Below are 27906 nucleotides of genomic sequence, written 5' to 3' on the forward strand. Positions count from 1 at the left end.
ACATCCCTCTCTCGACCTCCACCACGAGGAAGGGGGAGGGGGGGGGAGAATGGGTTATGAGCAGGATAGACAATGTGAAGAGACTTTTTTTTTATTTCCTACTACAGCCAAAAAGAAAGATGAACTTAAGATAGGGTTAGGATGAGCTTGAAAGCAAACAAAAAGAATATTGAGGATAAGAAGGACATAATTTAATTATGCTCTTAGACAGAGGAAATGAAGACAAACATTTTCATTTGCACCTGAAGCCCACTTTGTGTGCATTCAATGGGACTAGACGACTTATCATTCACAGTTTTCTTTCCAACCGTGTCAGTCATTTGACTAAAAATACGTTTCCCTCTCTGCTTTGTGTGGTAGCTTTAAAATGTATCTCTGCTCTATTGAACAATAGGACTTCCTTCCCAGTTGTAATGTTACATTTTGAAGGCTGCTATCACCAACGGTATTTAACATAACAAAAAGCCAGATCATGTTTGCGTGATTTATGTTAGGGGGCTCCTGCCTTTTTTCTTTGTGGGAGAAATAACACTTTTTGGAGGCAACTTAGAGATGTTTGGCTCTTGGCTACATTTTCTTTCACAGCTTGTGTTTTACAGTATGGCTTTCTGGTCATTGGTTTTTCTTTTCTTTTACAGTACTTTACAGTAGGTGTGTGTACAGTATGAGCAGTCGGTTAGGGTGTCATTCTTCACTCGGAGTCAGCACTGTGATAATGAGTTCATTTGGAAATACACTCTGCGGGCCGCCTGTGCATGTGGATGGTTGTGTTTGCACATGTGTGCATATTTGCACAATCTGTATACATGTAGATATAACTATTGCACATTACATTGTGTGTGTGTGTGTGTGGGTGTTTTTGTATGTGCACACCTGAAAATGTGTGTGAGAGATCGTGAGTGTGTGAATATGTCAGGTTGCCGCAGGAGACCAATTAGCTGATGCATCAGTGAGGAGGTGAGCATACACACACCTGTGTGTGGCCCTATTACACCAGCTCATCACACACTCACATACCGACACACAGACAGCATTGCTCTGCTCATAATAGAAACATACTGACACTTAGAGTACATTGACCATATGGAATAATGACTTCGCCGTGTCAAGCTGTCAGACTTGAGTCGCCAGCATGCGTTATTTCAACCAAGTGTTGTTGCTAACTTGACCAACTTTTGTGAATTATGGGTTATCTTACTGCTGCTGAATGGTTGTCATTACCAATATGTACTTTACATTTGAACATTTCTTCGCTCAGAACTGCACGCCTTGTGTTCATACACTGCAGATGAGATCCAAACTTTGAGGTGTCGTGCACTGACGCAATCAGGTGAGAGTGAAAAAGCAGATCACAGCCAATAAAGCAGCCAGGCCTCTTCATGTATAATTCAGATCTTTTATGGTGGGCTATGCACCCATATGGGCGTGCTGATGGAAGACTAAGGCCATTTCCAGCCAGAGAAAAGCCCTTTTAAAAGCTAATCCTTGTGCCAGAGTCCTGCTCTTTTACTGCTCCTCTTTAATGAATAGGTGTCCAATAAGGCCTTTTATTGTCTTAGCATATGTTGCTTTTATTAGGGGAAAATAATTAGGTTGTGCGGATCACTTCGGAAGTCCTCTCGCAAGATAAAAATGAGATAGTTTCACAGTCGTTGCGCAAGTCCTTCTGACTCCTTGTCGTTTTCCCCATGGATGCCTTGTGTCCTAGCTCCCTCACCTCCTCCTCTCCTTTGTTTCCTTCTCTGCTCTCCTTGTCCCTCCTCTCATCTTTATGCCTCCCCTCCTCCTCTACCTCTTGTCCTTTGCATTCCCTCCACCTCGTTCCTCACTTCCTTTTCTATTGTTCCCTCGAACATGCGGACATTAAATGTATGCAGCGATGTCGCATTGGACTGCACACACACACACACACACACACACACACACACACACACACACACACACACACACACACACACACACACACACACACACACACACACACACACACACACACACACAAAACAGATGAACAATCACAGTGTGACAGGAGGCTGTTGATGACTGACACTCTGTTGATCTTATCTGGCACAAAAGGGGGAAAGGGAGGGCCGCAGAGAAAAAGAGAGAAATAGTGCGGGGGGGGGGTTTCCTGCTGTGCTTTGTGTTGTGTCCCTGTCACTCCTACATAGTTTATTCCTCTGCTCTTTTCTCTCTCTCGGGCTTCTCATCTTCTACTACATCCCTCTGCTCGATTATATAGAAAGAAAGAATGTCAACAGGGCTCATCTGTGATCTGGGACTCCAGGGAAAGAGATCCATTTACCTTCAAGAGGTCCTACTATGACCGTTTACCCATGAGATCTCAGCTACTGTATGCCTAGTCCTGTAAATTATGAGGCCGGAGGGGGATGGGGCTGCAGGGGAAAAGGGATCTGCAGAGGGTTGATGGAAAAGAACGGGGCTGAGGAAGGAGCAGGGGGCAAGGCTGATGGACTGCGAGAGATTGTGTAGGCATGATGAAGAAACCGAAAGAGAAGGAGGGAGGGGGGAGGCTGGCCCTTCCATCCTGTCCTTAATGCCCCTCAGGGGAGCACACTGCCAATAGGTGAGTATAGCCATCCGCCTATGGGCTAATGGAGGGTATGAAATAGAGTTTAGTACATACAGATGACCAGGGGTAGACTAATCACTGGGGAGACCCATGATGAGGAGAGCTGGTCATACTCAAAGGATCTAAACAAGCTCTTAGTCAGATTATTATGGGCGTGGCTTCCACTTGAATAAAGGCTTTAGACTATATTCAGTGCTTTTGGATGTGTAGAAGTGAATCATTTGTAGAGTGCTTCGGGATTATTTTATCATGATGGGACTGAAAAAATCCACAGCACCTTTACTTGCCTCTATCTACTGTGACCTTTGGCTTACCTCAGTCAGGGTGACAGAGGGGTGAGTGTCCGGGAAATATCTGAAGTGTGCGCTGAGGTGTTTGAGGTGCTAATCTCCTCCCCTCTTGGTTGAGTGGTCAAGCTAAATAGAGGGGCCACTTGTTTATCTGAGGGGACCGCGTTACCCAGGATTCCCTCTACAGCTGGGCCAGCCACGCTCAGCTGAGTTGTCAGCTCGCAGAGGTTACCACGGCTGAGGGCAAAGATAACTGTACACACACACACACACACACACACACACACACACACACACACACACACACACACACACACACACACACACACACACACACACACATATAAACTGCACACATACACAGAGGAAGTTTTTGATTTCAATGGTTATTTATTAAATGTAAAATATCTTTAGCACAGATTAAAAATCAGACACCTCCATCTATTTGAAACATCACAGGCTGAAAAAAACCATTTCTGAAACAGAATCACAATCCCTTTGGAATCCCACTTTCAGGATAGCTAGTCCACGAGGCTGGGCAGAGGGCTGAGGCAAACACTGCACTCCTTCTGATCCCTTTACTGGGGCTACAAGCCAGGAAATACATTCCAAATGCATGCTGTAGCCTTATTACATTGGATTGTAGAAAATGTAAGTACCTTGAGAATTCAGGTATTTTACCACTTATAGATGAGAAAAGAAATCTGTAGTTTACTGTTTTCAAAAAATTTGACTTTCTCTAAAACCGGGTAAAATAGTATTTGCAAGAATTCATCAGCACTTGTTTATCTTATGGAACTACACAGTGGGTACTTGAAATCACAGAATGCTGCTTGTCTGTGATTGACAGCTTAACAAACTTCAAGAAGGCTACAAAAACTATAAATAAAAAATCTAATTTTGATTCCAACCAAAACATGTTTTCTTGACTTGCTGCAAATCCAGAGGGCCTTTGCATGACAAACGTGGGCATGTGCTGTAATGATCCGTGGTTCATGCCAGGAACTGAACTTTTCAAATTGTGTCCCAGGCATAAATAGCTTTGCCAGCATATAGCACTGCTGCTGCTGAATTGGAGTGCAATCACAGAGGTCAGCTGATGAACGTCCCCCTCTCTTTTCTGCTCTGCCTCAACCCTCGCTGCTGTACAAATGCCAACTGACAACAACTACCACAGATGGTGAGGAGAAACACGGAAGACAGGCAAAGGAAGAGAACCACCCACAGGAGTAAGAAAAACAGGAAGACTCTACACACACTGTCCGAGAGAGATATTGCCTGACAATATTATCAACTCATTTATTTTAAACTTTTTTTTTTTTTTTATCTTTTCTCTTTTTTTCTACTTTTTTAAGGTATTGTTATTTTTCCAGCACATGCCATATGAGAATTTGGGGATTATAAAAGTACCTGAAAGAATTGCTAGGTTTTCAGCATGCATAGCTGTTTGTATTTACAGGTTTGTATGTACAGGGATGGGCCAAAAACAGACTGCTCTACAGTACTGGGTTTATTTACATCCAGGTCAGAGGGAGAGGTCGATGTCATAACTACAGATGTGGGGGTGAAGGGTCACATGCATAGGGTCAGAGAAAGCTCATCTGGCTGAGTACAACTTGGATGATGAAGACACAGAACAGAACACGGCAAAGTAACATTACTGTTAATTCAACAACATCACATCTCCACCACATATGCTTTTTGCTTATGAATACGCTCAATTTGGAGTTTTCAGCAACTGATTATTGCGTAACACTATACAAGGACATTTCTATTGCAAGTCCATGAGGTCCATGGGTATTGAGTCGATACTGAGATGGAAGACTTGGATCTGATCCCAGAGCAGTTAGCCGTAGTAGTGGATCCCAGGCTAAGTGCAGACCCGTTGCTGTATTTCCACAGTCAGCTTATTGCAGGGTCTTTTGTAAGTATTTTCTCAGCATTTGGGTGTGTTTTTGTTACCCACAAAAGCAGATATACACAGAAAAACTGTCCTGCTCCTTTGGTTTGTCATATTGCTGTGGTGCAGTAATCTTTATTTTTTTGATCATTTTAGATTTATGGTTGTTTTGGTGCACTTGATCTGTCCCATCTTCTCCCCTCCCCAAATCAGTGTGGTAATAGCAGAGCTGTTTTTCTTTTGGGGAATGTTTAAGCAAAGTCTCAAGTAATTCAAAACAAGTCCTGGTCAAGTCTCAAGTCAGGTCTCTGAATGCTGACTGTGCTAATTAATGACATGGCACTGGTCAAAACCCTTTAAAATAATGTTTTACATTGCTGACACAAAGGCTCCTCACTGCAAATTATTAGACCTTTTAAAGAATAATAAGAAATATCTATAAATGTATGTAGGTGGATCGATCCACATTACTGGCTTTCTGAATAGGCCAATTGCACAGCAATAGGCAGGGCAACCCGACAATCTTGAATTTAATCACAATGATTAAGTAATGTAAATGCACTTTATTTACTACAGCTACAAAACCTTTGCAATAACCTGCAACATGGCAAATTGCCGCATATTATTATTATTATTATTATTATTATTATTGTGTTATCCAGTCAGAAGTCTCTTGTCAAGTTAACCTGTCAGTCAAGTCCAATTTTACAGCTTTGGGTAGTAGAGAACAACTCTAAAACACCACAGATGTTACTACTGTACACAAGGAAACAATTCACGTTTAGTTGCAGAAGATAGAAAGACACACAGCAAAATCCATCAGTTTGTAGACAGCTAAATTTACAGGCATATTCTACAGTTTCACATGGGTTAGAAATGGCTGTTACACCACAGATGTGTATGATGTACACTGGTTCAGTGATATACCCTATTCGTGTGGATTGTCCCAAATGTTTATTTGCGTATCTGTTCGTGCTCGTGTGCAGGCGCATGCTCGTGTTCAGGCATGCACATATGAATACTGTATGTGTGTATGTGTAATTGCGTAATGTATCGAGGTTGTTGCTGCACCCGCCCCCTTGTTCTCTTTCTCACTACCTCGCACACCCCTTTCCTCCTATCTGCAAAACACACACACACACACACACACACACACACACACACACACACACACACACACGCACACAATGATAGATGGCTGCGGTGGGTGGTTGAGCATGTTAATGCCTAATCTCATCAGCCTTATCTTCTGCAGAGGTTACAGGGTCAAGTGGTGAGGGGGGATGAGCTAAACACCAATAAGATAGCACATTGCTGGACTCCCAGCTTTTTTTCTAGGAAAGAAATGGACTTTGCACTTTTGAAAAAAATAATACTTTCCATCTCTTTTACTGACATGATTATGAAGTCTGCCACATAAATCTGGATTATGAAAGTTAAAGTCTTTTTTTTAATATTCAATATTTTAACTAGCAGCAGGACCAGTGTTTGGTAACTGGACACAAACAAACTGCTTTGAAAGTCAGCCAAGTTCAAGGGAGCGTCAGCGAGTCCGAGCATGCAGCGCTGAAATCTTCAGTGGAGTTTAAAAAGCATTTAGCTCTCAGACGAGCTAAATCAGATGCCCTAAGCGAGCGAGATGAGTTAAACTGAGCGTGTGTGAACCTGCAACTCAGAGACACTGCTTGGCATTTGTTTGATATGGCGACATGTGATGTGGATGAAGTTATCGCCCCACTGGCAGGTGAGACAGACAGCGGCACACAGGGAGATGCTGCCTTTTCATCTGCTGTTTACCAGCTCTCTCATCACACTGCACTTCAAACACACTCAATCTGCTTCTGCAACGTTACACACCAGGGCTCCTCCTGGCGGAAGTTTACAAAGAGCTGAGAGGGGGTTGTGTGTGAGTGTGTGTGTGTGCGTGTGTGTGTCTGTGGTTTGGTGTGTGTTGATGAGAAAAAATAATTCTTGGAATCTGGTTGGTGTGTGTAGTTCGTTCATTGTATTTGTATTCATGTGCACATTTTTTCTACTTGCATGTGAAAGTATAAATGCTTTAGGGTTCGATGGATCTTTCCACTTCATGTGTGTTTGTCTCACAGCTGCTTTAGGAAACCGTTCAAACAGTTGCCATTTAATGTGGCTCCATCATGCATGTGTGTATGTTTGTGTGTCTTGCCCATGTTTGACTACTGCGCCTATGGGGTTGTCTCAGTGTGTGCCAGTGCTCTGTGCTAAACATTAGTCCTCAGCCTCCACATCAGTGTTCCCTCTCACTCTCTCTGCCCCCCCATCTCATTCTGGCTGCCTCTCATTGGGAGATAAAGAGGCAAGCCATTTCATGTGGCCGTATAGAAGTTGTCTCCAGCCCCAGAGTTTGCAGGGAAGCTGTCACAGCAGCTTTTAGCCAGAGCGGCAACATGAAAGATCCCTCTTTGAGCAGTTGGGTTATGTGTGTAATTCTCTCTGACGTGTTTATTCTGCTGCAATTTCAACTCTCATTTTCAAATGTCATAGAAATCTCCCTCCTCCAAGAATATCCCTACTAATTACTGACTGATGGGACAGGGTGTATTAGAGAACTTAGCAGGTTGCGTCTAAATACTGTTTTTCTTTTACAGTGCATCTCGCCTTGAGACAACATGAAACGGAGTCAATTTCTGGGTTGAGACTTGAGTGATCTTCAGATTTAAACCTGCCTTAAAAAAATGAGAGAGGACTTACTGAGAAAGAGCCAGAGGGAAAGCCTTTGTGGTGTGTGTGTGTGTGTGTGTGTGTGTATTGTCTGCGAAAATATCGCTTATCTATTCCAACTTTTGATTTAAACACCTAGGTACAGAATTGTATTTGCATCATTCCCAATACTTTTTCTCAACTTTAAAAGCCTGGCTGAACCCATATACACATCATGTGAAAATATACATATTCATAACCATGGCATAAAACCTGTTCTTTAACACTATACATAAAAGCTGTGGTTTCCTCCAGACAGGAGCTGGTGTAATTTTCATGTTCTCACATTCGTGAGTCTATACATGTGTAGCATTCTTATGGTCCCATATAGCCATAGGTCCTGTACACACAGGGTAGTGAAATAAATAAATAAATATATGTATATAAATATATGTACAGTGATGGGGTTATGCTGTTCCCATGGTAATATGACCCAGTCATCATGGGCTGCAGGAAGAGGGGAGAGAGGGCTTGTAGAGTCCTTTTTTCTTCTTCTTCCTGTTGACACTCTGTCCTGCTGTCTCTATTTCTGTGTTAGTGTGTGTGTGTGTGTAGATGTACGTGTCTCACAGAGGACATAGCGATGTAGTCGGTGTCCACTGTTCTTTATCGGGACAGGGCACGTCCTAATGTCCACGTCAGTAAATGGGTTCTCTGTATTTTGTCTTCTCCCGAAGGCTGACGCTGCCTCGTTGTCTCAGTCTCATGAGTCGCCTGCTGAACTCGTATCTCTTTCTTTGTGTTTCTCTGTCCGCAGCAACAAGGGGCGGCCACTACGGTGTACTGTGCCGTAGCGCCGGAGCTGGAAGGATTAGGCGGCATGTACTTCAACAACTGCTTCCGCTGCCTGCCATCCATCCAGGCCCAGGACCAGAGCAGCGCTTCCAGCCTGTGGGAGCTGAGCGAGCGCCTGGTTGCAGAGAGGTCAGCAGGCATACAGGCCCTCTGATGGACCGACGAGGAGGTGGAGGAGGTGGACTAGCCAAACAGGAAGGATGGTGGGTCACTGTCATGTCCAGTTAGGTATGAACTGAATAAAAGTTAACTGTACTGCACAATACAAGAGAGCTGCCAAACCACGGAAGTCCATTTGGATATGTCACATTACTACGGGGGCTAAAACACACTACATAAACAGTACAAGAGGGGGTTTCATATATACTACTGAATAAATTAAAGTTTGAGTTGTGTTCAGCTCTGCTGTGGTAGTTTACAATGGGAGGCGTGGGACGGGAGAAGATTTGGAAGGATTTCAGGGATCTCTTAAAGTTTGTTCTTTTCTCTGTTTGTCTCAGTAGCTTTTTATAACGTTTTCAAGTCTTCATTTCACAACTATTTAAAAGAGCAAAGTTCAAAGAAGCAAATGACCTGTCTTGCTAGCAATACAGGGTTACCTAATAATCATACACTCTATGGCATATGCATCCGTTTCCAGCAAAAGTGCACTATATGGCAAATATTGTGTCTTTCCAATTAAATTCAGTATCCTCTTGTCTAGTTCTACGTAGATGTTGATGTTTCCTATTGAGATACAGAGAGCGTTGGTTAATCGTTGTGCCTAAATCTTTTTGGGCTTAGATGAAATAAGGAGTAATGGGCATGTGACACTCATGGATATATAAACACACTAGAGGTATGATTCTTATGGCTATATACAATATTCTGCAATAATTTTATTTCTTATCAATGTCCCTATTCATTTTTCTGTACAATATTTACAATATCCTGATTTCTGGGCATGTGCTAAAGGGGTGTGGACATCATAATTTTTTTTCTGTTAGTTATTTGACTCACCCTACGTATTAATAATTTATACTCTGGTAAATCTAAATTACAATTTGGAGGTATTTTAAGGGATGCTTCGTGTCCATTTGAATAGCAAATACAGATGGTGGAGAATTGTTTTTCCAGAGTCCAGGATCTTTAATTTCTGTGTTTCTTCCCTTGTTGTTGTAGTAGAAGAATTTCAAAGTGATTTCAGTCTCCTGTTATTATTTTATATCATCATTGTTTTATTATTGAACTCTGGCTTTGGGTTTTCTGTGGATTGGTTGCCCTGAAGCCGCTGTTGGGACGCTTTTGAGACATTGTGCTTTATGGCAGTCTGGGTGCCGGAGGTCACTCTTGAAACATCAGCATTCCAGTGTCATGATATCTGTAAGAAAAACAAATGAGAAAGAACATTTAATAAAAAATCTGTTTTACAGTAACGTGTGTGAAATCTTTTTTAAACACAAAGTGAAAGTCCATTCATTTGAAGGCCATTAGGGGGAGATATTTATGTAGGGAGCAGATAAGTGAGCAACACTGAAGTGTGACTAAGTAGAACTGAACTTAAGAAAAGGAAATTATTTAATGTGTACTAAGAAAGCACCAACATTAGTGTGTTTAATGATACATTTAACAAATACATTTAAAAAAAACACAACAATCTACATTGTTCATGTGCTGTATGTCAGGCATGTACAGATCAACCAGCCGATCCCACAGATGACCTGCACTCTCATACATGGATCATCAGCTGCCTTGTGGTATCACACTAACACACATGACACTCACACACACACACACACACACTGAAATTCAGTGCTGCTTTTTCCATCTCTTTTCCTGTGTGTTTCTTTCAGTGTCCTTCTTATGCACACACACTCACACATCAGTCAGAAACATGCCATGCCTTTAAACAGCCGTGGCCTGTCCAGAAACTGATACCGGTGTCCTGCCCTGTTATAATCTGTACTGCACCCAGAGTACAGGTGTCTTATCACTTTCCTTTCACAGCACAGGACACACATGGAACAGAGATACAGCACACACACACACACACACATACAGTACACAATCTGCAAAGGCAGTCTGTGTCTCATATTTACCCAGCGAATAACTGAGTGAGAAACCAGTCCAATCCAGGTGCAGCACGGTGCTGTGACCCCTGAATACAATTATATTCATCTATTACATACTGAGTGATTCAGCTGTAGCCATACTAAATAGGAGTAAACAGCAGTGTTAGCTACACCATCGCTACAATATTAAAAATATGAATGATTGCCCCGGCCGCTGTCCGTGGTGCTGATCAGGCTCTGTCACTAAACTTCTGTCCCTGGTGAACTATCCATGGAAAAAGGTGCCACACATGAGACTTTGCCTTTTTGTTAATCAATTATACAGCACATTTTTACCGTGTGTGTTCAGTCTGCAGAGCGTTGATACGTGCCTCTATAAGAGAGGACACTGTTCCCTTCTTTAGTGTCTCCCTGGTTCTGCTTTGAACAGACATATTTCCCAGTTAGTGAGTGTTTAGTGTGTCAGCTGTTTAGTTTCCCTCTGCTTGTTGTTAGACCCCAGCGACTTATTAAGTTAGTCTGCCCCGCTGTGTTTATTGTTTCCAATTGCAGACTTCCTGTTTGGCTGTGCCTACACTGGATATACTCAAAGACTAGTCCTGCCTCATCTGGTCTCTCACGTTGGGTCTGACTCCTGCATTGTGTCACACTCCACCGCTATCGAAATATAATTTTATTCAAAGGATTTCTAGACTGAATAACTTCTTAAGATGGTTAATTTATCGCAGAATCTCACAACCGGCTTCTGTGATAATCCTAAAGAGAGTAATTTCACACCTGAGACTTCTGTAATGTTTGGCCCCTTTCCTCTACCTCTCTGCTAAAGGAGGAAGTCTAATTCTGAGAATAAAATAACCACAGCGGTTTGTGACTAAATGTCAAGAGAACCGAAGCTAATGATGAAGGCATCATCATCAGCTAAACTTATCAATGACAACTCTATGGAGCTATAGAAAACAGACAGAGCGTTTGAGGAAGCCTTCGATTGGAGGGGCAGACAGAAGACACAAAGGCGGATCTTCAGGAGAACAAACAAGCAACTGTGCGGCTGTGCACTGCAGTGGCCGATCTATGGGTGTGTGCCTGAGTGGAGAAGGGGGGTCCTGCCTGGCTTTCATACAAAGTCCTATCGATCAGGCCCTATCGGAATCATCTGATAGCTAATCAATAAGCTACACTTCCTCTCAGCGAGCAGGGAAGAGAGAGAAGCACAGCTCTCACAAGAGGAGGACCTTTATCCTTTGACCCCACAGTCAAGGCCCGAGACACACACACACACACACACACACATTTTCTTTCTGTCTCTCTTCATTTCTCTCTCTTTATCTCTCTCTTATAATAGCAGTACAAGACAGTATAATAACCGAAAGCCTGTGTTAACCAAATAACCAATATACATTAGAATGTTATTTTAATTAGTTGGATTTACAGTTGATTTTTTTCTCCTTCACTGAGTTTATTTCAATTTGGGCCGTAATTGTTTACGACTGACCATTTCATTTTCCATTATTGTTTTTATTTCTTCTTGTGATTAATTTCACCTCTCAAAGAATAATTATGAGAGAATTGATTTGATTATGCCTTTGTTCTACTCCTATCGGCTCCATTGACTGAGGGAATGCCATGTTGCCATTTCGAGCGGATATATTTAATGATCACAATCAATGTTAAAGCTCTCTCTAGACTCAACTAACTCAATAAATATCTGCCAGGAGGAAATTTACCATCTAACTACAGTAGGCAATAAAGTCTCTGTTCTCCTCCCTCCCCTGTGCTCTCTTTCCACTTCTCTCTTTTGAGGATGATATTGTGATTAAAACTGCTGATCAATTTTCATAAAGTATTACTGTACAGTCGATGAAAATACTATTTCCTCTGCACATGTGCTTTGCTTGCACACTTATTGTTTGGATGTGGCCTGAGATTTTATATTTTTTAATAATTGCAGAAAGAAAAATTAGCTGATCATGTCCCCAGACTCCCTTTGTACTAAATTAGTACGTTTTCATAAAAAGGAAAAGCCTGCTTGTCAAAATAAGATCTTTTGACTTAATAAGTCTTGTATCACTGATGTTTGAAAATGTAATTTTAATTCCATTTTAGGATGACACAACTATTGTGTGTGTTTGTGTGTGTGTGTGTTTATTTATGTGCATGTGTGAGGCTTTAGAGGTAAACAGTGCAGTGGGGCTGCCCCGTCTTGCTGTGCCGGATGCATTTCTCTCTGAGAAGTAACGCACCAGTAGCACTAAAATAGAAAACAACATACTGCTCAGAAACACACTGCAAACAAGATGTGGATGTTTAATATGACAGGAAGTACAGCATTTTAAGTCATTTTCTCCTTGCAAATGATTAAAGTTGTGCAATCCAAAGATGCTGGAGTTGTTGGCACATGCAACAAAGTAGACATTTCTCTCCCCTTGCCTCTTTCTTGTGCTCTTTTATAAAGATTCTTAGAAGCAGCATTGATAACATATGGATCAAGATAACTGTGATTCAGTAAGCCTGTTCACTATCAAATGCACTTATTTCCCCCTGTAGATCTGCTTGTGCAATCTATAACTTTCTCTGTTTTTATTGAAGTCTCAACACAGCACCTTTGAGGAAATCCTTCCAGCCCCAAATCCCCAGCGTGTCCTCACCGCTAGACAGCATGACCTTGTAAACCCTGAGTTATTTTACTCACCATTGTGTGAGGATAGAAAGAAAAGAGAAAGAGAGAGAGAGAGAGAGAGAGAGGAGGGACGGGGTAGAGAAAAAGAGCTCCTGCCTGTCACAGCTTTCAAACACAAAGAAAAATGAGCACTTGGGCTGAAGTACAATTATTAGCCCCTGTCTACAGATTCATCACACTATAGAGAGGGAGGGAGAGGGGGGAGAGATAGGGAGAGGAGGAGTGGAGCAAGAGGTGGAGTCGAGGAAGGTAGAAAAAGAACTGTACATATATGGGCAGAGCGGTATGGAAGATGGAAAGACAATGAAGAGAAATAACTGAGGAAACAGAAAATAGGGTTGTTACACTGTGAGTGAAAACAGAGAGCGAGCCAGGCGGGGTGTAAGGTGAAGCATGCAAAGCTACCGCAGAGTCGGGTGAAAAGAGGGGGAGGGGGGTTTTAGGGGAATAAAAGAGTGAGGAAAAGAGAAAGAGCAAGGCAGAGGTAAAGGAAGGTAAAATGAAATAAGAGGATTTGTCAGGCCAGTGGTTGGTGGCAGTAATAAAGCCTGCTAATCTGAGGGAAAACGCTTGGCTGCTCTCACACTGACTCTCTTGACGCCCCACTTTACCACCGGGCCAAGCCAAGGTCACACACACACACACACACACACACACACACACACACACACACACACACACACACACACACACACACACACACACACACACGAAGTTCATGCATGTATTCAGTCGTTCTCATCACTCATCTGTTTAATCAAATCTGTTTGTGTGTGCCTTCCACATGAGGTTCTTCTAAATGTCTTGCCATCACTGGCGACCTTTCTCCTCTCCACACACGTCTTTTTCTCTCTGCGTCTCTTTTCTTCTTGTTAGGCGTCATCTCAACTACCCCCACCCCACCCCTCAGCCATGTTGATTTTGAAATCTCATTTTTCTCTGTTTCTTAACTGGCTCCGCCGTGTGAATCAATACCTATCAAAACCATTACATAAATACATCTGTCACAAGCAGATAGTAGAGTGGGGATGTAATGTGTCTGGTTAAGGCCACCTTAGAGTGAAAGGAGATATGTTTTGTGTGTGTGTGTGTGTGTGTGTGTGTGTTCTCAGAGGACAGTGAGTGTCATTTTGTGTGACCAGGTGTGTCGGGCGGAGAGAAAGGTTGTTATTGAGCTGCGGTAAATGACGCATAACCTGGTGCACCGCTTACTTAGCCCCGGACCCCTGTTCTCTCTTTTTTGTCAGTCAGTGTGTGTATGTATGTGTAGTCATGGGTATGTTTATTTCTTAAACGTCTGAAGTGAGTGTATACAGTAAGGGATAAAAATGTTTTGGATGCACAAGAGAGGCACCTGATGAAGCTGTATTTTAGATGTGTTAACATGGCTGGGAGCTACTTAATAGTCCCTAAAACTAGGGTAGGCTATTGTTTGAACATTTTAAATACTTGCGCCAATGTGTTACCTGTGTGTCAGTGCCGACATGATTAAAAAATAAAGATGCTTTTCTAGTAAACTACTTCTTTTAGAAGAAAAACCAAATGTCAAATGTCTCACACAAGCAGCCACATTGAACTATCTTATCAAAGAATAGACAATATTACCAATCTGAACAGACTTTCAGTGCCAGCTATCAGTACAGTTTTCAATACTCAGTGTCACATAACCATTTAGGTTTGTTGACATACACAAGTATACTGTGATATGCTGTGACAGAGAGCACAAGGAAACCAAGGAGGGAGATAGAGAAGAATGTGGATTGAGGGAATGATTGATAGAGGGAGAAGATGGAGGAAAAGAGGAGGGAGGGTGTTTCATGTCCTCCTCTGTCTCGAACTGGGGCCATCTGGAGCTATTAAGATTGTATTTTCTTAACAAAAACCAAACCCCAACTTAATCCTTGTATTTCTTTTCTTTTTTTTCAAGCACAAATATGGAGTATTCCTCATTTTTTCTTGCAGTTAATTGTTCTATTCTTTTCCCCTCATCATCCTTTAGTGTTGTCATTGACATTTTCCCACCTCACTTCTCTGACAGCGCAGACTGTGATTGATGGGGTGATGCAGATTTACATGTCATGCTGAAATAGCACAATAACCTGCGCGCAGATAATCACCTCATTGAGAAACGCTCCGGCCTCTCTCCACTCACAATTACTATTGTGTATTTGATCATATAACCACTCTCCAACAATGCACTTAATGGGCTTATTGGCAGCGGACCAGAACTTGCTTGTAAATAAGCCTGATGGTGTTTGATTCTAATAAATTAGGCTCATATATGCAAACACGGTAAAATTGTAACAATATCCAAATGTGTGTAGGCAGAGGTTGGGTAGTGACGGGCAGAGATTTATGCTGCTACCAATTGGCCGGCCTCATCACTCACTCAGCTATCTTCAACTTTTTTATTTGTTTAATTTCCAAATGTGATTGCTCCACCACTCCCGCTCATGCTGATAAATGCAAAGGATCATGGGTAGAGGAGGCCAAGATTAATACGCATAATTTTTCAACTGGACCAATCCAAAAAAAGAAAGAAAAGAAGAACGGAATGTGCTAAGAGCTCTGAGGAGGAATGAAACCATTTCTGATGGGAATGATGTAACCGACTACTTTAAGGTAAATAAATGTATTTTTCTCTTTCTCTCCCTAATTGGGGCTGTTGGGATGAAAAGCTTTTTAACCAAAGAAAAAATAAAGCCAAAATACACAGTGCTAAAACAACTTGATGACCTCATAGCCTCATTTCTGTCATTTATTTACTTGCATAATGTGAGTTCCCACTGTTTTACTGTCTATTCTGTGAGATACAACTCCCCTGTTGGCACCAAAGGTTTCACACACACACACACACACACACACACACACACACACACACACACACACACACACACACACACACACACACACACACACACACACGTCTTTTCAAACCTTAAAAAATCCTTCATTTACATTATTCTTTCATTGCACCTTCATTTACTGTTAAGTTCTTTACTCTCTTCATTGTGTACACAGGACAGGTGACACAAGGCAGAAGAGCTCTATTTAAAAAAAGAAGACAACATACAACATTGCACCTGAATTAATTAACTAAGGCTCAGTAAAGGAGGTTACAGTAAACATTAATACATTTAATGAGCAATAAATGAATTTAAATACAACAATATAGGGTAATAATGGGCTTATAAACCTTAGGCTGAAACTGACAAAAATAACACAGCCTGGCTAATTAGAAGATACTGTATTTTCACGAAGCATCCTTGAGAATGACTGGCTTGTAAGTCTGGAAGAATAGACGTGAAGAGCAACAGTGTGTGTTGTTGTGTGTATGTGTGTGTGTATATGTGTGTGTGTGTGTGTTATAAATGGAAGTCAGAAGAGTCACCTTTCAAAAACACACTCACATACTTACAAGATTAATTACAAGTACCGTGAATCACTGTGCAATTAATTAACTCATCCTTAGTAATGAGTTGTGTGTGTGTGTGTGTGTGTGTGTGAACTGTGCGTACTTTGTGTCACACAGACAGCCCCTCCATCTCTCCACCTCTCGCCCTGTCCCCTCTCTAATTGCTTCCCTCTCTATTAAAATGCAGTCTGCTGTGACATCGCTCAAACCTCTGTTAGAGCAGGCTAGAGCACCCGACAAACCACACACACACACACACACACACACACACACACACACACACACACACACACACACACACACACACACACACACACACACACACACACACACACATACACACAGAGTTTATCTTTTAGAGCATTGTTTGTGAAAACGGGAGATTTTGTCTCCTTAAGTCCTCTGAGTCAGATCAGCCACAGAGTCAACCTGTGGTGTCACTTCCAGAACTTCTGATGTCTGTGTGATGTGTGTGTTGTGGCAATAAGATCCAATCATGTTAAGGTTTTACAAAATTCTGTTTCCAAATTTGTTTTATATTTGCAGTTTTTTTTCAGTGGGACACCGTTTTTAATACTGGTCATCAATTATTTTATTTGCAATATATGTGACTTTATTTTGGACACATTATTATCGTTCCTCCTATTTAATCTTCCATTTGCTCTCTTTTATATGAAAATCATCAGAAAAACCCTTGTCTGTCACACTGAAAATGTGTCAAAGTACAAATAATTAAAAACACAAAAAACAACAGAATAAAAAAATTAGAATTTGAAAAAAAAGGTGTATCTTTGTCTGTTATAGACTTACATGTCTGAAATTAAATGAAGGGAAATAGTGTTAATCCAACTTTGTCATATCCTGATTTATATCAATATCAGATAATATGTGTATTAATGTGAAGATGTTGATATTTCTTTATCACCCTAAAGTGTTGTTACAGGTAGTGTACAGTGTGTTCATTCTTTTTATCAGTACGGAGTGAATATACACTAACACATAACAGTGCATTTATTGGGTCAAGTACAACACTGCATCAATTGAAGTGATATTTATACATATTTCTATTCTGATTCATCCAAATATAAGATGAAAAACACGACAATAAAGCAGCAAGTAATGTCTAACGCCCCCTCCCTACTCTCTTTCTCTAATTCTCTCTCTCTCTCTCTCTCTCTCTCTCTCTCTCTCTCTCTCTCTCTCTCTCTCTCTCTCTCTCTCCCAGAGCTAATCTGATTGGTGCATAAATCATGCTGACATCAGCACGGGTGGAAGTTGGCCTATTCCTACACACTCTCTCTCTCTCTCTCTCTCTCTCTCTCACACACACACACACACACACACACACACACACACACACACACACACACACACACACACACACACACACACACACACACACACACACACACCAAGGCAGTGGTGTGCTCCACGGTGATCATGAGGACAGTGGATAACAGATCTCTCTTTTATCATTCCCTGACTTTCCCTGACATTTAAAAAGCCATTAACACCACTGAGATTCACCCTCGTGTACATTTCATATGGAAGCAGCCCCCAACGCACACGCACACACACACACACACACACACACACAGACACACACACACACACACACACACACACACTCGCGCGTACACGCTTGCCACTCACTCACAGGGTTTCCACACACTCGTGTGTGTGGGAATGATCTCAGTGATAACATAAAGCCCAAATGACACAGACAGAGCAATGACTTATACCTTAATAAGCTTTTCACACCAGCCCAGAGATCCAGCCCACTGCTAGTGTATTTCAATAGTGGTGAGACACAGCTAGTGATACGCTTATTGATCCCTTGTTCAAATCAATGAGGATTTGGGGCATTGATATCCTTGATCAGAATGCATTGCCTCCCCCTCTGTCCCTCCTGACATGGTGACAAATGGACAGTAAATGGCTGTTGTGTTGGAGTGACTGCCTTTGTGAACTGTAATTATCCACCAATTCAGCCATATATACATGGGTATACTGTAAACACTAACATCATAATAGTATTTGCTGCTGAGAACTGTATTAATTTATGGCCCATTATTGTAAAGCCCATCGTTACAATGCGAGGGAGCATTTATTGTAATCAGAAGACTGAGAATGGAAGCACTGCTAATGTATGTAATGTATTCACAAGCAGTCTGCCTGACAAAACTGTACAGTAGCTAATGCAGTGAATGACATACGGCTTTACTCTTTGTTGTTAGCATTTATTAGCAGTAAACGGAGGCCTGAGTGCAAAACAGCTATCGACTAATTATATTCCATTGTGTCTGTGTGGAAAACAAGAAGCAAACATGCTCAGCAGTGATACTATGGTCACCCCACCACTTAATCTGCAGGATATTAACATGAAACTGAACCTAGGCACACAGCTCGGCTGGGCCTGCAGTATGAGTCATGACTAGCAGCGATATACAGCAGATACAGATATTGAGCTCAGTCATTTAAATGCATGTTATTGTAATTCTGCAGATGGTGGAGGCACTTTTGGTGATTATGGATTGGACCTTTTTTAAACTCCTCTGAAAACGGCACTAAATTTTACGGCCCCGGGGGCATACAGAGACGTCTGGAAGACAGGAGACATGTTTGCATTTGGAAAATCATGAGAGGGTAATAGAGAGCAAAGACAAAGTCAGCAAGGGCTTTAGGGAAGGGTTGACTCTTGGTTTAAGGCAGTAGGGGTCACGGTGTGAAATAACTGGCATATTCAAAGATAAAAGGGTGAAAAATTACATGAGGGAAGAGATGGGTCTTTTAAATATTCAGACAGATCTAATGTAAAAAAGAGAGGCAAAAATCCTGGACTTCTGAAGGTTTTTTGGACTGTTCTCTGTCTGTAAAACATACTCCTCAAGCAGTGTTTGTCTTTTCTGTTCTGTGTATTTGCTCCTGAGAAAGTACTGCAGAATGATTTTTTGTTTTTTTTTTGTTTAGGGCAGCTAAGGCTTGGAGCATGTGTTCGAAACAACAGCTAGATTTGGAAAAATACTGTACTTTACTGAGTGAAAGAGAAGAGGAGGAGGTGGTGGAGGAAAGGATCCTAACAAAGAAAGTCCCATTCTCTCTATCATCTCCTATAAAGGTCTGCTGAGCTGAAGATATGGCACTGACAGAGTTTGCCTCACTCTGAGCTGTACTTTTAATGCTGCGGGGCCAAACAGCCTGCGACTCCAGATAGTAGGTGTACTTACTCACGTCTGTTTTCATCATGTGTGAGGAAGTTTGGCATTAATTCACATCTACGATATTAGAGTTCCAACTCATGCTGATATGCGGATGCGTTTATCTTCGCTTATAAACATAATGAGCTCAAAGACTGAAGATGCTCCCCAAGAGTGAGGCATTGTTTATCATTCCTTCTCCACTTGAGTTTTTATTTTGTGCATCATTTTGTATTCAGTGCAGTGTTATACGGTGTTGTCTGGTCTCTGTTGTGCTGTGTTACAGAGAAGTGTAATGCACTGGGTCTCACCCCTTGTCCATCACTCTGCCTGCTGGAAGTCAGGCAGGCAGCCAGACAACCTCCCACCAGAGAGAAATAGATGAATGGTGGGATTTGGAAGAGATGCACAACCAGAAGGGGAGGGCGCTGCTGTGACTCAGAGCTACGCTACGTCAAAAGTGGATTCGAAAATAGTTTAGAGAAGGTAAGAGAGACAGAAGGTGAAAGAGAAGAGGGGAGGGGTAAAGAGAGGAAGAGAGAAAGGAGTGAAGTGTTACAAAGATATAATCATGAATGGCTATGAGAGAGGAGTGACTGAGCAGGTTCGAGATGGAGAGAGAGAGAGTTATGGGAGAGGTAGCGTGAGTGAGATGGTGGAGAGAGAAAGGGAAAGAGAGAGAGAGAGAGAGAGAGAGAGAGAGGAGAGAGAGAGGGAGAGAGAGAGCAGCGAGACAGACAGGATGAGTTATAGACCCGGAGAGGGAGAGAGAGCTTTCACACATGGAGACAGCCTGGTGATTTAGGGCTAAAGGACACTGAGACAAGCTTTGCTGTGAAAGGTGATAGACCTAAAGAGGAGTAACAGATCCACTGCAATACTACAGCGTTGACCGTGTCAGCACCGGAGCATCTGTGCCTCCTCTCTTATCTTATCTACACAAGCATTCATGCACCACATGTTATGAGGACTAAAGCATCACGAGAGCACTTCGCTGTTTGAAACGGACACTTTGAAATGAGAGCAGTGAGCACGTGTTTATCTTGTGTATCAGGATGAAATGATAATGTGCACATACAGCCCTGCGAAGAAAATACTAAATGGAAAGAATAAACTTAATTTCCACAAAAAATACCAACAAGACCTTCACCAATATAGGAGCGTGTTCTCAGCTGACCTTCTAACGACAGAACAAGATTGTTTAAATGCATATGACCATTACAAAAGCTATTCCAAAAGGTTAAGGTTTGGATATATTTCTAGGCACAAAAATGTTGGGAGACTTGCAATAGACAGATTAAAAAGAAATTTTAAGAAAGCAGCAGAGTTTTATATATACAAAATTTTAGTCTCTGGCTTAAGTCAAGCTTCAGAAACCCTGGATCCAACAATTCTCATAATGCAGTTAATAGTGTTTTATAATGGAACCTTTCTGCCTGGTGAACACCCACATCTCTCAAACTCCATGCCCCTAGACTTTAGACTAGAAAGCTCCTACAGAGCTACAGAAGGTAATAAAGCTGTTTCTACACTAAACACCCCTTTAAGGTTATGGTAAGATCATGGTTATGGTTAAAAAAAAAGAATGTTGACTAGGAAACAGGATGTGAATAGCGGTCAGATGCTTTGTATGCTTGCCCACTGCAACCCTACCGAAGTGGTTTTGCGACCAACAGCCAATGTTTACGTTTTAGTTTACGTTTTTTAGTCCTACAGGTTGAAAATTTGCCAGAGCACATGCTTAGTAACCTCACTTGCCTGGCACTACAGTAACGCTGTTTATCTATGAACACGATTAGAGTTCAGTAATCCAGTCATGTTTATAACAGTGTGTGTGTATGTGTGTGTGTTGGTCCTCTTTCATAGCTGCAGGTATTTGTATGGCAGCACGGTCGTGTCCATATTTGGGCAGTGTGAGGCGGTCACTAATCCATCTGACCTTCTTGCTCATTTGCATGCGCCCTCCCCCCCTGACTGAGAGATGCCATGACCTTTATTAGCTAATTAAGAAACATAACAGAAATAAACCTGACAGAGTGAGAATGGACATGCACACACACACACACACACACACACACACACACACACACACACACACACACACACACACACACACACACACACACACACACACACACACACACACAGACGCATGCACACAAACTGGTGGTTGTCAACAGAATGAGGATGGTGAGAAAATGAAAACAGAGCAGACAGGAGGCAGACTGGAGAAAAAAAGACATGAGCAGAGAGAAATTTGGCATTCATCAAATGGAAACAACCACAGCCTCATGTTCACATACAATTGTGTGCAGATTCCTGTAATATTCTCTGCAATGGCGAGTCCTCTTGGAGGAAGTGTTACCTCACATACTCTCTTAATCGTTACGTTTGCCAGCAGACATTCAAGCATTATAGTATTATAGAAGTAGTTTCTCTAAATCACAGACTGAGCTCCTTTAAATCTCTGTGTGCTGGAATAAGAGAAGTAAATCTCGACTGTCTGCTGCCACTTAAGTGTAGTCGGCCTCTTGTTCTCTCCTCCCTCTCCCACTAAGGACTCATAATAAGCTGCTAGACCCCCCAGGCTAGAGAAGGAGGTGTGTGTGAGTGTTTCCTCACGCCACAGACAGACAGCAGCAAGACAAACAAGAGCCTATGAATACAAACAGTATGCACACAAAACATACCTACAAATGTCTGCACGCATTGACACAAATATTTCAGCACACATACACAGGCACACATACACATGTGCACACAATTGAATATACTCACACAGATGCACAAATTGGGGGTGTTATCTCCCACACCTTCCCAGTGTTCATTGTGTGTTAATCTGAGCAGTAATCTGCAGAGTGGGCAGATTATCATCTGACAAGCACCATTTTGAGGTTTGTAGGATTACGCAATCAACTTCCCTCCCCTACAGTACATCACAGTGCTGAAGATACAATGGAAAACACACACACACACACACACACACACACACACACACACACACACACACACACACACACACACACACACACACACACTAAGGCGGGGGATGATACTTTATTTTATGTGCAGTTTGATGTTGTGATTGCTTTTACAAAAGGTTTCATAACAGACTATAATTTATATTGTGATGCTTGTAGATAGCTGGAAATAGAAAAACAAAATCAAAAATGCACATTATTATTTCAACACCCACAGTTTATTTCCACGACACCTTCAGAAAAATGGAGCTAGATAAAGGGTGGAAGGTGAGAGACTATGAGAGGCTAAATGAGAGAAACTGAGAAACATGAATGGGTGGGTGGAAAAAAGAGACAGATTGAAGGCTGCGACCTCTCAGTGCTACAGTGTGTCAGTCTGTGTCACCATGACAGGTCTGCAACAGTGGGGAACCCTGAACAGCTCGGTCCACACTGCTGCACACAGGGGCTTCACACGCTGACAGACAGAGCCAAGGGCTGTCCTGTCCGCAACATATCACAGTGTGACGGCCTATCTAACTCCAACAGCCCACCCTCCTGTTTTCATCACCTATATGTACGCAGAAAATATTTCGATACGGAATAAGTGTTCTGAAATATCTGAAAATGAAAGCTTGTAGTAGTTTTGAGAAATCAGAAGCTGAGCTGTTTAAATTAGATTTTTTTTTTTTCTTTCCTGACTGCCGAGCGGGACACCAGAAAATTCTGCTATGTCTGTAGCTTACTCATTCCTCATTTTTGAAACATGAACGTGCCAGAGGTGTACAGTTGAATCACTGCAGAAATGCGCAACAAATTGTCCAGTTTGTTGTCTAATATCATAGTGAGAGGCTCATACACATTTACTCCAACTTAGCAACACCTGTCACACATCCCACATCTTAGACAAATCCAATTTAACATCTCTGCAGCACATTCTTTGATAAGCCTATAACGATCAGTTTTGTTGACACTGTGTCAGAACCAAGTCTTTGATAATTTTTGAGTTCTTCATTGTTGTATGTTGTTTGATGTTTCCAGTCATGGTGTTAGTGGTTAGTCAGAAATATAACGTTTTGCTGTTTTTAAACAGAAATAGTAGGAAAAGCACAGCTGAAATTGATAACCTTAACGTTGGCTCAATTCCATCAAGTGTCCCAGTAAGCTATTTCAGTGAGTCAGCATGCACAATACCAGTGCCTCCTACTATGACATGTCAACATGTCTGCTGTGAAAAGGTATATTGTCGGCAGAACAAACATCATCAAGCTAAAAATGAGAAGCATAGCTGAAGTTAAATAGACCTCACTCACAGCAATATGACTGGTCAAACACAGGTGTTCCCAATAACATCACTAATTGCTGCTTTGCATTGCAATCATAGATTAAACTGGACCTCGTTAGCGTTATTAGTTGCACCTGTGATTATCCTGCTATGACAAGTCAAAATGGCTGCTGTGAAAAAAAGAGTGCGTACTAATTGTTGTGGGGATGATAAAGAAATGAAAGAAATAAGAGAGCTCAGATGCTAGCATTCAGGTTAGCAAGTTTTATTCAGAAAGTAAAATGTTTTCTGGCTTCCAAAAGAGGGAATGGCAAAAAAAAAAAAAAAAGTTTAGGAACAACCAGTAACCTGGATCATTGCAGTGGCACAGGTACAGACAACGTATGATTTTAATAAATGGATCTGCGTATGATACTGTATGTCTGTCTCTTTGTGCTGTATGTGCTCTGTGTGGACCTCCTCTGCCTTTCGGTTTGTTTGTATTTGCCACTCTGCCTATGTAGTGTGATGGCGGAGGCTGTGATTTTTATCCTCACAACATTACAGTAAATACTCAGACATAACACAGCACACTCCGAGGAGCCTCAGGCCAGGGCAATCAATCAGGGAGAAAACAACACAGAGATCAGGCTGTTTCTGCTCCATAAAACTGCCTTCAGAACAACAGCAGCCATTCAGTGTCTGGGATGTAGAATTAATACTCTCTCGCTTTCTCTTTCCGTATTTTTTCCGCCATCGTCCCTCAATCACTCGATCAAAAACTGTCACAAATCCTGCGGTGAGAGCTGTAAACAGCACTTGTGACGGTGCGTCTTCTTCACTATATAATTTACCCAGCGGGTTGTTGGCACAACCGCTTGAGTGTTCCTCAAGAAAACCTGGTGGTGGATGAAAATCAAAGAACCTGAAACAACTCCAAACCAGAACCAGAGTTTAAATCCTGAGTGTTTTCTTTACTCACAGGCTATAGGATCAGGGATAATGTTGTATAAATATTTGATGGTTTCCTAGCAGGGTCTTATATGGCTGAGAGAGTGCAGCATTAAGCCTGATGATCAAGGAGAACGTCATGGCATGCTTTCGCACACACAATCACAAAGACACATGCACACGCAAACACAGAAACAGCAATCGGTGCACACAATCAGGTGTGCACCCACACTTACGATAATACACACGCAAATTTCCACACACACACACACACACACACACACACACACACACACACACACACACACACACACACACACACACACACACACACACAGCACGGACTGCTCGTTCTCTCTCTGCAATGCATTGGGTTTCACTTTTTGTGTGTGCTTGGTTTACAGATGTTGATCATGTCTCGCTGAGCTTGCAGTGAAAAGACAGATTCTTTACATCTTTGAGACCGCTGCTACTCTCACACAGAAACTTGTTATACTTTAATAGAAACTGTAGAAAAGCTTTGAATATCTGCAGAAGCTGCTAACATTAGAAGACCACTGTAAAGTTGAAAGACAAGAAAACCTTTTTTTATTGAGAAAATTGTTAACAACTGTCTTAAATATTACAATGTATTTTCTCTAGTTAGACGAGAGATTAATGCTGCCAGAGAGACTGTGTTAAATTGCTGAGCTGTTATGGCTGCCCCCTCTACACCTCTAAAAGAAAGTGTCCAAAATTTTTTTTCTGTCTAGCGAGTGTAAAATGTCAGCCGATGTATAATCTTACAGCGATCAACCCTACTGAGAGCAGAGAGACAAGAGTGTTTTTCTCTTTCAGAGACGTATGCAGATGGCAGCTGATGTATTATATTAACCTTTGCTATCCCCCTCACCACACACACACACACACACACACACACACACGCGCAAGGCATACTAATCATATTGATCCACCTTTAAAAAGACAGCCTTGTCGCTTTTCTCAATCCTGGTCAAAATCTCTTTGTGTGTCGTTAGGAAATGATGCAAAATCATCTTATATTTTATTTTTTGCAAGCCAAGATTTTTTATAAGCATGTAATAACTTTTGCTGAGCATCTCAAAGTAAGTACACCTGCCATATGTGCAGCATATTTTGAGCAAATTAATTTGATAAATGTGCCAGTCCTCAAGTATTTTCCTTGGTTTGGATTGCTTGTCAGTGGCAACATTTTTTAGACAAATGGCCTCTTTGATTTTAGTGTTGCTCCTCTCTTTGTCTACTGAACCGTCAGTTTTAGCAAAAAAAAAAAAAAAAAAGAGCAGAGGGAGGATGAGAGAGGAGGCAAAGTATAAAAACAAATTGGCGCAGAGGGATGAGAGTGAGATATCACAAGACTGGATGGTGAGGGATGAGTGAAATAGAGTATCAGACGTGCTGTGGTCTCTGAGGTCAGGGTCTATATCACTCTTTGCTTCTGAAACAACAACCACCACAACGAGCACCAGGGAGCCTACCAATCTGGGCTCCTGCATTGTTCACTATCTGCTGAAGAAAACAGCTCGGTCTCCCTTTTCCTCTCTCTGTCTCTCTCTCTCTCTCTCTCTCTTTCTTACACACACACACACACACACACACACACACACACACACAATCACTCCTCACTGTTCATATCTGGAGAGAGAGAATAGAGCGTGTTCCTTATTGTCCCCTTAGTGGTGATGTGGGGGTGTGTGTTAGGGCTTGATTGTTACTGGTTTACATAAGGGTATTAAACTCTCGCATAGCCCTATCTATCTGAGCCAGGCAGATATATTTGTGTTGTGGCTCCTTTATGCATTTGTTATTTCCAAAGAGGATTGGGATGCACCAGTGGAAGAGAGGATAGATAGCCTGCTGATATTACCCTCTTCCTCTCTCCCTCACTTCCTCCCTTTTCCTCTAAAAACCAAACTTGTGCGTTTGTGAGTGTGTACATGTGTGTGTGTGTGATTATCTGTGTGTGTGTTTGTGTCTTGCCTCCAGAAACAAAAGCGGGTAATTAATTAAAGAGAAGTGCACTTTGGCGCCATTGTCCTGTTCAACAACTCTAACAGCGCTCAGCAAAACAGCATTCAGTGATATTACTCGTAATAATAGCTGTTGTTTTAATCTGAAATGGTGTGGAATTAGGGATGTATTAGCTAAACATTGTGTAGCTGCATTTAGCTAAACCGACATAATGTGCAGAGAAATGTTTTGCTGTCTGTCTAAGTCAAAAAAGAACATACTGTACAGTGTGAATGCAAGTGGTGAAATACATTTACACAAGTCGTGCAAATACAATATGTATAATGTTTCTTTCTGCTCCTCCTTTACTACATTTATAAGGGAAAATATCTTTTACACCACTAGTTACTAGTTACATTAGACGGATTGAGATGATCAGCCAATAAAGTATGATTTACAGACTAAACTACCCAACAGTATATAGAGGAGTTGAAATTACTTTCAAATTGATCAGGTACAAGATAAAAAAAAGCTGTGTACACGATAATGCATCAGTAAATAATATCAGTGTTGGGCAATAACACATTACTTGATATCATGCCACAGTCCATGTTTCTGTGGGATTAGTGCATGGTGATGTGGAGAGAGGACTATGCCAAAAGAGGAAAAATGCATCTCCTCGTAACAACAAAGTTGTCTTTACATGTTGTTTGTTCTTGGCTTACTTGGTAACGTCAACCATAGCTAAACCCTTTAGAAATTAGCTGTGTTTTGCTCAGAGTTTGTACTGTAGGTGTGGAGGCTTTAGAGTTGTTTAAAGGCACATTTGACGGAAGGAAAATTTACACGTCCCTGTTATTTTGAGAATTCCCCAATCTGCATGTGTCTGTGCCCTTCTGAGGATCAGGCAGGAGAGGTTAAATCAAAGTGGAGTCAATAACTTCATCCCTCCCTCCTGGTCTGCTCTGCTGTGCAGCTGGGAACGCCTGCTGCTCTCTCTCTGGCTCGTGAAAGAGGAGGACAGGATGGGGTTCACCACATTCGCAAACACTAAAGGAGGGAAGAGTTGTGCTGCTATTACAGAGGATGATCAAAGACTCCAGCACACA

The 27906-nt window shown here is 41.8% G+C and overlaps 2 protein-coding genes across 2 annotated transcripts in view; one reads left to right on the plus strand and one right to left on the minus strand.

The window, feature by feature from the left end:
* wwox (WW domain containing oxidoreductase) overlaps positions 1-9729 on the plus strand; it is a 145917-nt gene extending 136188 nt beyond the window's left edge. The window contains exon 9 of the mRNA XM_039807851.1: positions 8277-9729. Within this exon, the coding sequence (XP_039663785.1) occupies positions 8277-8468 (192 nt within the window). The 3' untranslated portion in view covers positions 8469-9729. The remainder of the gene's footprint in view (positions 1-8276) is intronic.
* mafb (v-maf avian musculoaponeurotic fibrosarcoma oncogene homolog b (paralog b)) overlaps positions 9553-27906 on the minus strand; it is a 43685-nt gene continuing 25331 nt past the window's right edge. Inside the window, exon 3 of the mRNA XM_039807854.1 lies at positions 9553-9674. The gene's annotated coding sequence lies outside the window, so the exon portion shown is untranslated. The remainder of the gene's footprint in view (positions 9675-27906) is intronic.

This window comes from Perca fluviatilis, chromosome 8 (genome assembly GCF_010015445.1).
Source record: "Perca fluviatilis chromosome 8, GENO_Pfluv_1.0, whole genome shotgun sequence".
In the NCBI taxonomy this organism is placed as follows: Eukaryota; Metazoa; Chordata; class Actinopteri; order Perciformes; family Percidae; genus Perca; species Perca fluviatilis.